Here is a 13,886-nt window from a genome sequence, read left to right as displayed (position 1 = left end):
TTTTATGAAAAGACCATCTTTCCAGCAGTGCAATACTTATTCGAGAGCATTGAGTCTCCAAACGCAAAGAGAGAGATCAGGGATGCCGCCAAGAAGAGTTTTATCGCCCCACCTTTGAGGCACTTTTGCCTCAAGATGCAGTCAAATGACATGTACAACCTAGTTTGTTTGGAGCTTTCTGAGGCCTACAGTTACGGGGACGGTTTCTGGATGTTGCTATTGATTTCTTTTTTAAATAGATATGACCATCCACCAGCAGTTTTGTGGAAGAACACATCGAACGTGTAATTTCCCTCTTAGCTGTGTAATCTCCCACTTGGCATCACTGATCATTGCAGTTTGTCAGCACATGTGGCTGCAGCAAATCTACCGATGGCTGCAGGCCAACATTATTAAAAATATTATTTATAAAGTTCTTTTCCCAGTTCAACACTTTACTTATACAAATAAATGAATACAGTTATGTGACAAGTGACTTGTTTTATGAATAAACACAATTCCTCTAATTGATGTCACTGAGTTCATACAAAAACGACAATATGACATACAGTAAAAGTGTAAGGGCTGGCAGGTCCTCACAAGCACATGAAAACAAACTTGAGGGTGTGTCATTATTCATGTAAGTTCTATTCAATGTGAAATTCCTCTCCTCGCCCTGTACATCAGTCTCACCTGCAGCACCATAACAAGTCAATCATGCTGTGCTGTTATTGGACTGTAATGCCGCTCTGTAGCCGCACACTTGACATGTTCATTAGGTATAAACCAATTCATTTACAACACAGTGCTATTGGATTGTCCTTGCCTCGACATTCATTTCCCAACACATTGGCGTTTGATGCATTGCCAGCGCCAATTAACTTTGATAACTCAGTCCCAGTTTAATATACTGCTGCTGAATTGGCTTGACAAGAGTGCGGCGATAAGCTATTTCTGAGCTTTTTGAGTGGCGATAGCTGGATTATCGCTCAGAGTGAGGGAGGGACAGGGAAAACCTTCCTGCATAACCCCCCCCGGCCAAAAGTCATTAAAATGTTTAGTTTGTTTTTACTGGCAGACACACACACACACACACACAGGCACTGATTACAGCTATGTCCTTGTTGGTTTTAATGATTTGCATAACTCATTTCTGTTTTACACTATTGTGGATTTTGATGACCGTGTTAAATTTTACAGTACATGTTGTTTCAGAGTGAGAAATTTATCTTTCAGCGCAGCTTGAATGTGTGAACTCCTTTGTGTGGCTTTGTGAAAAATGTGGAAGTTGTAAATACTGTTCTGAGAAAATAGTTTCTGATAAACAAGCAAGCCAATAAAGGAAGTGAATTGCTGCTTCCAGCTGATGTGTTGGTTTTTCTTTCTCATGGCAGGCTGCCAGGAGTCGGGCTGCTCTCTCGAGTCCCTCTGATCAACTGATTGATCCCTCCATCCATCACTCACCGCCAGTTTCGACAAATGGGAGCTGATATGGGAGCCATGGGCGGGACAAAGGTCTTGCTCCTGGTGTTTCTGGTTGGATGGGAGAAGTCGTTGGGTCTCAACTGGAACCCCGTCCCACGCAAGACAGTTCGATACCAGGGTGAGTGTAATACCAGCTGGTAGAGGAGTGAGACCAAAATGAGAACTGAAATTTTCCAGTGAAAGTGCGATGCCAGGAAATTTTCCCACCTGTTGATAAACTTGTGACAGCACCAGTGTTAACCAGTCCTGGACATTTTACATTCATGACACTCAATATCTTTAGAGCGCTGTAGCCTAATGAGTTACTGCTGCTGCACCTTCACATTAAAAGCATTTAACTGGCATGAGCTGACCTTTATTATGAAGTAGCCACAGAAAATGCAATGTGTTTGAAATCAGAGACAACAGTCAGTTTGAAATATTGCGGGGAGCAATAGAACAAGAAGGAACACTCACAGTGAGCTGTTAGATGAAGACCTGCAGGAGACTGGCTGCACACCTCCAACTTTATGGCAACCTACTTCTTTTACCTCATTAACACTATCAGGTTCCCTATTAGCACTGGGTTTAAATTTGAGATATTTCCAAATAGGCAATTTCACTTTTTGCTTTGACACCAAATCCTCTGCCATCGTCTTGTCTGTAAAGTTTCTTCACTGTCGTCCCTTGATAAGTGAAATCTGACGTCTGCTACTCGGAGCAGACAATTTCACTGTCTTCTCCTAAGTGACTAACTGTCTCAAACTATTCCTTGTTTGTGGAGCAGTTTATACTCAACACACTCATCTGCAGCTCTCTGTTCTCTCAAAGATCAGTACTATCAAGACAACTTGCTATTAGTGAACGTTCAAATTTACAAAGTTGAACTTGACACAAAACATTTGTGCAGATTTACTTTATTTCCTGCGACTTAATCCACTGAGGCCAGACCTTAAGACGGATTTTATTGGTTGACAGCTGTTGGTAGAATCCTCCAAGTTGGCCCTGGAATGATCTTGTCAGACATCTGAGACAAAACCAGTAATTGCAAAAATGTATTCCATTACAAGAATCAGGGAGGATTTTCCATTATATCAGAGGTGGATGCTGTCTGATTTCTGTTAAGGGGCTGAATCGACCCTCGGTAAAACAATACATCGGTCTAATCCTAGCGCTCAACTGCATTTGCACTCTTTATCTTGGCCCTGCTCTGCAGCCAGGCCCGATTTTCTTCACTGAACAATGCCGATTGTTGCAAGCCGAGAAATAGTCTTTTTTAATCCCTCAAAGGGGAAGTGCTGCATTCTCTCTCTTGGGGATTAGGGAAATACTATAAAGACAGGAAAAAAATATGTGGAAAAAAGCTATATTTTCTCACCTCTGTACCACCTATTCCACCTTTCATCCCATATCTATCTCTCCCTTCCCTTCTCTTCCTCCTCTTTCTGTTTGCCTTTTATCCCTCCCCTTCCCTTTTGTGCTTTGTATGCTGCGGCTCATCGTATGAACCCGAAATGCTCTTATGGCGTTTTCACAAAGAGCTCAGATTTCAGCCGCTCTTGAGGAGAATGGCGCTTGGTGGCGGTGGGGTGTGGAGATATTTCAAACACAGCTTTCTCATGCCGCTATCACACATCCCCACCTTCTCCTCCCCTTCTCCTTTTTTTTTTATCCATACAGCCTTCCTCTCATCCCTCCATGCTACAGTCATCACTAGTGTTGCGGTGGGATCTGAGGCCTGAGGATGGGGGGAAACAGTCGATAGGGCGTCAATTCTTTCTGGGGAAAATGCTCTAGTGTGACAAAGCAAAGCCAGCATTGGCAGAGAGTGGCCCACATCTCTGCTGCACTTTGGCCAGAACTCACTTGTGGTTAAGACACACCAGACAGGGCAAACGGGGACAGATGCACACACATGTTCTTATATGGAAGGAGAGGGAAAAAAACTACCAAAAAGTATCTCAGTTTCAGTGTTTTCTGAAAAACTGGTGAAAAAACCTGCCTGTAGAGGTGAGATAACTCCCCTTGCTTCGAGTGCAGCTTCAACTTTTTTTGTCATGAATGTCTTGGAAATAAAAGCCTTGTCATGAAACACGGGATAAAGGAGGATCGCACCATTTCTGTCATACTTGATTCGAGTGTGGCACTTGAGGATACAAAGATTCTTGACGTAAATTGATTTGCATTGGAAACAAGTGGGATTATCTTACCCGCTGACAGATTTCTCCACTTGGTTAAAGAAAAATGAGATTTTCAGGCTCAATACTGGGTAAAATGACTTATATGGATGGGTTCTTGCCACGGTGCTGAGGAGGAGATAGGAGAGAGACGAAATGGAAAAACAAAGCTGCAGAAAGGGGGGGTGGGGGGGGGGTGTGGAGGGGAGAAACGACAAGAGAGAGGGGAGATATATATAATGGAAGGAAAGCAAGAGAGAGAGACAGGTGGAGAGACATAGAGAGAGACTGGGAGAGGGAGGCCAGTCGCTAACTGCCTTAAAAGGACAGAAAGTAGCTTCAGAGGAACGACGGAGAAAGGAAAACACACACACACACACACACGCACTGCAGGCCATTCACCCTGTGCTTCATTTTGCATGGAAGCATCTCCCTGCACAGACACATAGCTTCAATATTAACCTGTGTGTGTGTGTGTGTGTGTCTGTGTGTGTTGCCGTTTGCATGCAGTGTGAGTTTGCAAGGCAGAGACAAGAAGACAAGCAATGAAAAACCAGAGTGAGAGAAAATGTGGGGGCACAGAGGGCGTGTGTGTTTATACCTATTTGTGTAGAGAGAGTGTGTGTGTGTCTGTCTATCTAATCCCCCTTTGTTTATATGTGTGTGTGAGTGTGTGTACTGCTTAGGCTGGCAGTCTGAGGGATTTGGAGCTCCGGGCAGCGCAGGAGTGTGTGTGTGTTTGTGTATGTGAGTGTGTATGTGTGTGTGAGAGTTGGGTGGGTTATGGTGGGGCAGAGATGGGTTGAAGAGATAATATTTACCCCACCCACCCACCAACACCACCACCACCATCCCTGCCCAGCAATTACAAGAGGCTTACATGAGGTTGCTGTAGAAGAAACACAACATCTCTCTCTCTCTGTATCTGTCCTCACTATTTATTCTTTTCTTCTTTTATTTTTTAAAAGTCACATTTTAACATTTTGAATTTCAGGCTGTTGTTATTGCTCCCCGCCCACATGTCACATTTATGGAGGGGGAAAACATCACAGTTTGCTCCTAATGAGACATTTCATGCACACATATTATGTATGGCCCTCATAGAGCTGCTAATGTAGGCTGTAAATTTGCATACTTTTCTTTTCTAATCACTGGCAAAGCGTATGTATCTTGATTTATTTGTACTTTTATGTGATTTGTATTTCGTATTTGTCTTCATATCGTACACGTATCTCATTCATCCTTTTTTGCTAAAGGTCCTCTCATCCATATTTAATGCTATTTCATTGTTTTCTCAGTGGCATCAAATCCCACAAAAAAAACCAAAGAAAACAATGAGTTGTTCTTTCAATACTCTCTAACTTCCCTTTCTTGTCTGTGGCACCCAGCAACATCAAAAAAACGTCTAAAGTAATTTTCCGGGCGCTGTAGTTTTACAAAACGTCACTCAAACAGGAGTAAATATTGCATTTTCTGTGGATTATTTTGAGCTGCAGATGAATTCACATTTGGAGCACCTGGACAGTGTATCTGGGTTTAACCCAAAAGAAACTACAATGCTCATGTTCAACGTAATGAAGGAACATGTTAACCAGTGGAACATGGAGGCTTATTGATGTCTTTTAATTATTCTTGGACAACAACACAGCTGTATGAGGCTACACTTACAGCTCATGTGTTACTTTAATAGTCAGCAAACTGACTAAGTAATGTCAAGTAATAGCACAACATCTGTCTTTGCTAACATCTGTATGAGCAGAAACTCACTGGCAGAAGTGCGAAGAACTGCAGTTCCTTGAATGGCCACTTGAGACTGTCACCAAGAGTGAGTCATCCCCCATAGATTTCCATATTAAAATGCCCAACTTTACAGCAGAGCTGAACTTGTTTACAGCCTGGTACAAAAAACTGTTCTGGTCTCTATAGCTGATTTCAACATTCTTGACAACTGTGACATTTTATATGACTCAACCGTTTAAATGTTAATAAAGCTTAAATTTATGCATAATTAAGAGCGGGGCTGCTATGAGCAACAGGTGGGTGGTGTCTGTACCACTGTGACAATGTTGGTTAGGTAAGGAAACCATGGTATAACCCCAGATTCATAGAGTCTAGGCATAGCCGTAGCTGTTGCCATTTTAGCGTATTTTTCCGTTAATGAAGGTTAAAGGTAATGTTGTGGTCATCTAAAATGTCTTGTTCAGCATTTGCTTGCACTGAAAGACCCTCTAAGGAGTCACATATTCAGTATTTCTGGTCAGTAGATTTTGTTTTAACGGTTTTAAGCCTCTTTTTCACGAGCAAAGATTAGCAGTAGCATTATTACAGTTAGCCATTGCTGTAAATGCACTGTGCTAATCAAGCTAACAGCTATCATTTGTGTTATTCCCGCCCTCTCGTACAAATATGGTCAGTTTTGGCTCTACAAATCCATGATGGCAAGGGACATTTTGCCAGACTCGAGGCCTCAAAATGGAAGTCCACATCACTGTGGCTACATCCATTATTTTATTCAGTCTGTGCACAAACCAGGACCAGCTACCATAACGTAATGGTCAGACCAAGTAAGGTCATAGCTGTAACACCCCTAAGTGTGTTGAATAGTGGAAGATTTCTTTACCTTGCCATTATTTTTGAATTCAACTTTTGTAAGAACAATAACATGATATTACTCTTCTTTAAGGTGTAGTCACACTTGATTTGCAAGTCTTTTTAGTTTGTCAAATTGGGTCTAAACTGGAGCCTCGAGTCCAAGTCATATAATTCAAGTCTAGCTCTGAAAGGATCAGTTAATTGTCCATTCTTTTCTTGGGTCTTTTGGGATTTCTTGGGTTGACAGTAAAAAAGAATAAAGAATATCTCCAGCCGTTTCCTTTAAACTTAAAAGTTCTTCTTCCTAACTTGTTTTTTTCTTTCTCCCTTTTCACTCTGTCTTTGAGAGTGACCTGCTCTGTCCTTCTCCCTCTTATTCTTTACTGAATTGGTCACAGCTGATTGGAGCATCCATTATGTTGTTTTAAGCTATTTTCACGCCCTTAACCTGGCCTTTTTCCATTGTACACAGAAAATACTTCAGCTGATAACACTGCTGTCTCCTCCCACTCCTTTTTCTCCTGAACACTCTCTTTCCCTCTCTCTTTTTGGCTTTCGCCTGTCGGGTTCATACACTCACACACACACACACACTCACACACACAACAACCACACGTACACTCCTCAGCCCAGCCCAATGACAGAGGCCAGTAAGCCAAAACTATGACAAAACGCAGCAGCTGTGGTTAAACAAAGAAAGGAAGGAAGAATGAGAGGAGGGAAAGAAGGAGGGAAGTGAAGGGAGCAGGAGAAATAGAGCCCTTAGAAACTTGATATGTTGTTTGAAAATCTAGCCAGCTTTGATGCAGCACATGCATCTTTAAAGAAAAGCCAAAGCAAATGCACGCCTCTAGATTTAGAAAAAGAAAGGCAGAATGAGAGATGGTGGGAGAGAAAGAAACGCAGAGCAGAGAGAGAGAGTGGAAAAGGGCCGGGCCTCTGACCTCCAGAAACCTCTCTCTCTCTCTCTCAACCTTTCTTTCTTTCTCCTTCTTTCTGTCTCTCTGCCGTATCTCCCCAAACCCTCCAATTACAGTAATGAGTGGTTGAGAGCGAGGCAGAGAGAGGCTGTGCGTGACTGGGAGGATAAATGGAGGAGAGGGAGGGAGGAATGGAAGAAGGAGATTCATCACCGCTTTTTATCTGCTATGAGTGTCACTCATCCCCTGACCCAGCGCTGATTGGTCAGTGAAGATTAACAGCCGGGACCAGATGTCAGGACCTGGAGTGCTCTCTGTTGTCACACTGACTTTGAGAGAGCTGATGTGTGGGCAAGTGGGCATGTGGATTCAAATGAAAATGCCACTCCAAGGCTGCTCTTATCCAAAGCACCTTCTTGTAGCAGCAGTGCCACCATTGACATCATATTAAAAATTATTGTCTTCCTTCATCCTTTTTTCTGTAAAACAAAAGTGAAGTGTAACATTTCACAAATTGTGCCTACTGAGCCTGTTTAGACCAGGTATTAACACGCGTTTCGGTAATCCGAACACAAGTGGACAGCTGTGACACATCGTCCCTCACACCTGTGTCTCTTATGCATCTGCAGCTGACCACTTGTGTACGAATTTCATTACTGCCTGCGTCACTTACGCTTGAAGGTCAAAGGGCCCCGCACACAGTTGTTATGTTTACACTCTTGTTAGCTGCTTGCTAGCCATGTTAGCGGTTCTGTCGGTAAGGCTGGAGATATCACTGTCAGCAGAATTCAACACGTCTCCTTCCATAGGGCAAAATAATGAACGGTCATGCAACACTTCGTTCAACTCATCGTAAAATGGGCAAATTATAGACAGGGTTCCCATGGTCATAGTAAACCTGGAAATTCATGGAATTTCACAATCTTGTTTTCCAGGCCTGGAAAAGTCAGGGAATTAGTAAAATCATTGAAAGTCATGGAATTTCGTTGTGTGTAACGAAAGCAATTGTGACATTTTCTATGGATAACTTTCCAGGTTATGTAACATGAAGGCAAAAAAAAAATTCTGTAGCTGCTGACGAAACGTAGCTCAGCCCCGCAAAGCTAGCTTGTCCTTGTCAGGGACACATCAGGATACATTTGCACTGCAAAAGCTATGTGGTCAAATGCATCCCAGACTCCTTGGCAAGTGGTTTGAATGATCAGTCTTTAGTGCTCTCCACTTGTGATCAGATGACCCAAGACAAATTTTGTCAATGCAGTAGCTGACAGGAAGTAAACAAGGACTAAGCCATTGCCCTAGCAACCAAATAGCTAGAACACAGAACATAGTTCATTTCCCTGTTTATGACAACTGTATGGGGTGGTAAACTTTTATATAACTCACCAGGTTTAAATTGTATTAAGACTTAAAGTAATGCATCATTGAGGGCTAACCACCTTGACTGAAAGGCCCTCTGCAGGCATCCCGTCAAACTGTCAGTCAGCTCCACCCCTCGCTCCTCCACACCTCCACCCTCTCGTTCAAATATGATCTCCTCGGGTCACTTCTGGCTCCCAAAATCCATGATAGTGACAGCCAAAATGCCAAACTTACATTTATTACATATTTATTGCATAAAGTAGTACTACAGAAGATGAAAAGGAAAATAACCAGCAGCAATTTTTTTTGTCAAGTAATTGTTTTTAAGTTATTAAACAAGCAAAAATTGCCAAACAATTTCTGGTTTGTGCATCTCAACCGTGAGGATTTGCTGATTTTCTCAGCAGTATTTCATTATAAATTGAATATATTTGGATTTTCAACTGTTGGTTGGAAAAAAAAAACATTTGAAGAGTTTGTGATGGCCATTTTTAACTATTTTCTGGCATTTGATGGACTAAATAATTTGATCAATTCATTTACTTCTTGAACTGAACTTTTTAGAAAAACAGTGCCAGGTTTGAAGCAACGGCCTGGAGGTAAGATTAAGGCATCATGTTCGTGCAGTGACCAAACAATCAAAAATATACCCCAATACTCCTGCATAGATCATTTATGGACAGAAGAATTCGGAGACATAATCAGAAATCGAGGCTCCTACCAGCAGCTCTCTGACTGAATTGGACCACGTGTTATGCTCCATATAGCTGCACACCTTTTCCTCTTTCACAGATTATTTGAGCGGGAAATGGGTCTATTTTGCCCAGCACTCACAGCAGCTTCACTGTGAGCACCTGTGTTCATTCAAAAGTAGTGGTACTGAGTAATGAGTAACAGTAATCAGCCTGACAGAGATTTAACGTAGTGCTTGAGGCTGTTGCTCAGTTGGTTACACCAGGGTTTGTCTTTAATCGCAAGCTTGTGGTTCAATCCCAAACTACCCCTGTCTACATTTTAACATGTAACATTTAACATTTCCTTGAGCAAGACAATGTGTGTAGAAAAAAAAAATTAAATAATTGTTAGTTGTAGCCCTACCACACTGGGAGTACAGGCTTGTGTGGAAGCCTAAGTTGATTCTTATTGTCAGACTGCCATACAAGTATCTCCAGTACATTTTATCATTATTATGATGTGTTTCACTGTAGTGCTCTGTCCTCATAATGCTTTTTGCTTTGAACAAGAATCCCCCCATTGTTCTGAATCACCAAATACTTGTCATTTTTGCCTCATAAATCGTTGAGTGAGTCAAATTCCCGAACTATAGTAGAGCACCACAGGCTCCCCTCTATCTCCTTTTGTGTGTGTGTATGTCATCACCACAACACAGTACAAAAAGGCCTAACTCTCCCCAGCTGGTGCCCGCTGCTGCACCAGTCATACATGCTGAACCATGACGCTGGAATGGAAAAAAGCCTCACTTGTGGCATCAACCAGCTCTTGATTTGTTCTGCTTGTTGTGGATGGCAATGGCGACCCCCCACTGAGCCAGGCTGTTTCATCCCCCCACCCCTCCTGCTTTCATCCTCCAACTTCACCCCCCGAAAACCATCCCCCCACTGGGCTCACTTGTTCCGTTGTTGTGTTAATCCACTTTTACCACTTCCTCTCCTCCCACTCTCCCGTCCCTTCATCTCACTCTCCCCATTCGGCTGAATTGGATCGCTCTATTGCCATGACTGTTTGTGAAAAACCGTAATGGTGAAGCTGTGCGGGAAATACAAACGCTCCATAACTGACAAACAAGAGCTTACACATTTAAGCCGTGCAGAGATGGGTAATTATGCAGCTTAAAAACAGGACTTTCATCAGTGTACTTGCTATTATTCTTTATGGCATATTGATTCAGTCACAAGCGAGCTAAGTGCATGAATTTCCTTGTGTTGAATAATCCTATAAATCTTAGTTATTCTTACTTGTTTACAATAGCACATAATCTATACTAACCTCAGTTCCTTCCACAGTCAACAAAAGGTATTTTGCAGATCTAGCTAGTAAAGGCATGTATATCTTTCCCTTTCTTGTCTCACTCTATATCCATGCTCTCATTCTGTCGTACACCTGACTCTCCTGTGAACTTGTCTTCTGTTCAGCAGACAAAGCTTGTGCATCCACGTGGGAGTGTGTGTGCCTTTGTGTGCGCGGTGTTGTTTTTTTGCTTCAAAGAGGGTACCTGCTCAGATGAGGGTCTGACGGCGCTCTGCGCGCACGCCCGGGTACATCTGCATATTTGTGTGGGCGCTGTGCAACGTCTCTCCCCCCTTCTGTCTGTCTGTCTCTGCCTCTCACTTGGTGTTTGTTGCTGCTTCAAAGCTCTCCCCAAAATAGGCCTTTAATCATAGTTTGGTGTGTGAGTGGCTCGGCGGTTAGAAGCTATAAGCAGAGGCTGGGTGTATTTATAGCAGGCAGGGAGAGGAAGGCTGGAGCTCCGCTGGAAGGCTGATGGAGGAAGATTACAGAGGCAAGGCCCGGATCGAGACCTTTCCAGCCGGCCGTGAAGCAACAGGCGCTCCCCCTCGTCTTCCTCCTCCTCCTCCTCCTCCTCAGCCTCACATGGGAGTTGTGTTTGGTCTGGCTTGGTTTAGCTTGGTTTGATTTGGGCTGGGCTCGATGGTGAGTCTGTGAGATGACCCTGAGATACCCTACGTGGAAGTGAGCACATTGAAGCACAGACACAAGCACATAATACATTATAGGTACCCTGATGGTGACTGATGGACTTCCATCAGTCAGTGTCAAACAGAAGTTGTTGTCCGCTTCCCAAAGAATCCCATACTATCACAGCTTGGTTTCTTGCCTTTATGCAGCCTGAGGTTTCAGTGCAGTTTTAGTACACTATGAAATCATATGGCATAGCCTTGAAAGGTTTTGATAGCTAATCCATCAAAGTGAATGTGTTTCGTCCTTGTTGCAGCATTCCGAGCAGATAAACACATTCAATACACAAGAGTTAGCTGTTTAACTATGCACGACCTCTCACTGTAAGAATTGAACCAGTTCGTATTATGCTTTTCATAAAGACTGTGGTTGTGTTGTGTATTGCTATATTGTATCACCCTCTTGATAAAGTTTTGTCTACAGTTGCGCAATTGTCAACCTATTCTGCAGTTGTATACTGGGACCCTTTGACAATTCTCTCTTGGTATGCACCCAAGGATGCTCAGGCAGAAGCTACCCACTCAGACGTTCCTGTCATGAACCCAGTAAAAGGTTATTTCACAATTTTATAACCTCGCAATCAGCTGAATTTTATGCTACTTCATACTTCAACACATCTGCATTTCAGATGGAAATATTGCCTTGACAGCCATTATTACTTTTTTTTTTTTTTTTACAAGATTAAGATTTAACATAAATATTGCGAGTTTAAAGACATTATACATCATGGCGCTGTTTGAATAAACTATCCAACAATGAAGGAGTTGGCTTTGCCTCAACTAGCTACAACACTAAAAAGCTGCAGTACTATTGCCATGGAATCAACATTGGGGAGACCAAACCTGAAGAGGGCGTTATATGATATAAATATAAATTTAAAGGCGTTATATCTTACTATATAATGACAAAAACTCTGTCTGTGGGTGTGTGGGTCTGTCTGTGTGTGTCTGTTCCACGTTTTTCTTGTCACTGACTTGGTCAATCCATGTGAAATTTGGCACAGTGGCAGAGGGTCATGGGAGGATGTGAATGAAGCAATATTACATCAGTTGGCCAAATGTGGGGGGGGGGGGGGGGGGGTGATGGGCCGCTATAGCAACCGATTGAAACTGCAAACTTTGAATGGGCACATCTCATGCCCCGTATGTCGTAGAGACATGAAACTTTGCACAGAGATGCCTCTCCTCATGAGGAACAAATTTGCCTCAAGAATCGAGAACTTCCAGTTATACAGATTTTCCACCATTTTGAATTTTTTTGCAAAACACTTCAAATCGATCTCTTCTTAGGAAGTTTGACCGATCTGCATGAAACTGGGTGAACATAATCTAGGGACCAATATCTAAAGTTCCCTCTTGGCAAAAGTTGGAAAACTTACTAAAACTGAGCTTCTATAAGGCAATGAATATTGTGGAGGGCGTGGCTCATCACATAAAGGTGTATAACATCTCAAGGGTTTCACCAATCACCACGCAACTTTGTAGGCATATGACCACACATAATCTGAGGGGACCCCTCCATTATTGACCCCATCAAACTAAATGGGGGCGCTAGAGAGCTAATTTCTTATCTAGGCCTAACCGCCATATCGATTTTTACTAAACTTGGTAGGCAACAAAAAAATGCTTAAAAATGGCTGTTTAGTGTATAGAGTGGAAGGTTTGTAAAATGCGACCGATCGCTGTGGCTCCCCCTGTGGCCGAATGTTGTTGTTTTTTTCTAATTTTTGGTATGACTAAGTCATGGTATGGTATGCTGTACATAATCACGGAAACTGTCACTGTGTCATTCTGTCAGTCAGTCATTCTGTGTGTCCCACATTTTTCTACTCACTGTCTGAAGTGGTCAATCTATGAGAAACTGCACATAGGCATTGAGGACTGGCATAGGTAGAAGGTGACAAAGCTACCAGTGGGTATGGACTAGTAGTTTATCATAAGCAAGCACAGCTATACAGTTTACTATAGGATATGCAATAAATGTAAAGCTATTGCTGTCAACATAAAAATTAATATATGATTATAATTAAGCAGATTTAAATATTGGGGGGAATGTGTGCCGCCCCCCCCCCCACCACCACCGCCAGTTTGTGTTATAATGAATGCCTAAACAAGCTGGCTACACAACATCATCTTTGCATCAATTATCTTACCTATTCAGTGATATAAGATACAGCGCAAAAGTCTGCATTCTGATCACTTTTACTTTAATTACTTAATGTATATGTTGCTGTTAATAGCCTACTTTTATTGACCACTTTCACTTCATCAAACTTGTAAATGTTAGACATTTTTACACAGTGGTATTGCTGTTTTATTTAAAGCAATAGTTTGACATTTTGGTGAAATATGTGTTGGCTAATCTTTTTGTCACCAAGATTTAGTTGACCAGATTGATACCACCCTTATGTCTGTACATTAGATATGAAGCTACAGCCAGCAGTTGGTTAGCTTAACTATAACGCAACCTGTTGTTTCTAGACTCTGGTTTTTGTACAGATTAAGCAAATGAGATATAACACGGTTCTGAGTGAGCTTTAGAGGTGTTGGTAGGTTTTTTTACCTATGGACAGAGCATGGCTAGCTGTTTCCCCCTGCTTCCTGTCTTTTTGCTAAGCTATGCTAACTGGCTGCTGGTGGAGGATCACAGTACCTCTTTCAACCCTGATCTTTGA

General features: G+C 42.4%; 1 protein-coding gene across 2 annotated transcripts in view; it reads left to right on the top strand.

Moving 5' to 3' along the window:
* Nucleotides 1–13,886, top strand: part of sema4c (sema domain, immunoglobulin domain (Ig), transmembrane domain (TM) and short cytoplasmic domain, (semaphorin) 4C) — a 139,845-nt gene that overhangs the window by 59,252 nt on the left and 66,707 nt on the right. For both annotated transcript variants that reach the window (XM_078170899.1, XM_033620314.2), the window contains exon 3: nt 1,374–1,582. In XM_078170899.1, coding sequence (XP_078027025.1) covers nt 1,459–1,582 — 124 coding nt within the window. In that variant the 5' untranslated portion in view covers nt 1,374–1,458. The remainder of the gene's footprint in view (nt 1–1,373; nt 1,583–13,886) is intronic.

Source organism: Epinephelus lanceolatus, chromosome 9 (assembly GCF_041903045.1).
Source record: "Epinephelus lanceolatus isolate andai-2023 chromosome 9, ASM4190304v1, whole genome shotgun sequence".
Taxonomy (NCBI): domain Eukaryota; kingdom Metazoa; phylum Chordata; class Actinopteri; order Perciformes; family Serranidae; genus Epinephelus; species Epinephelus lanceolatus.
This window is presented reverse-complemented; position numbering and strand designations above follow the sequence as displayed.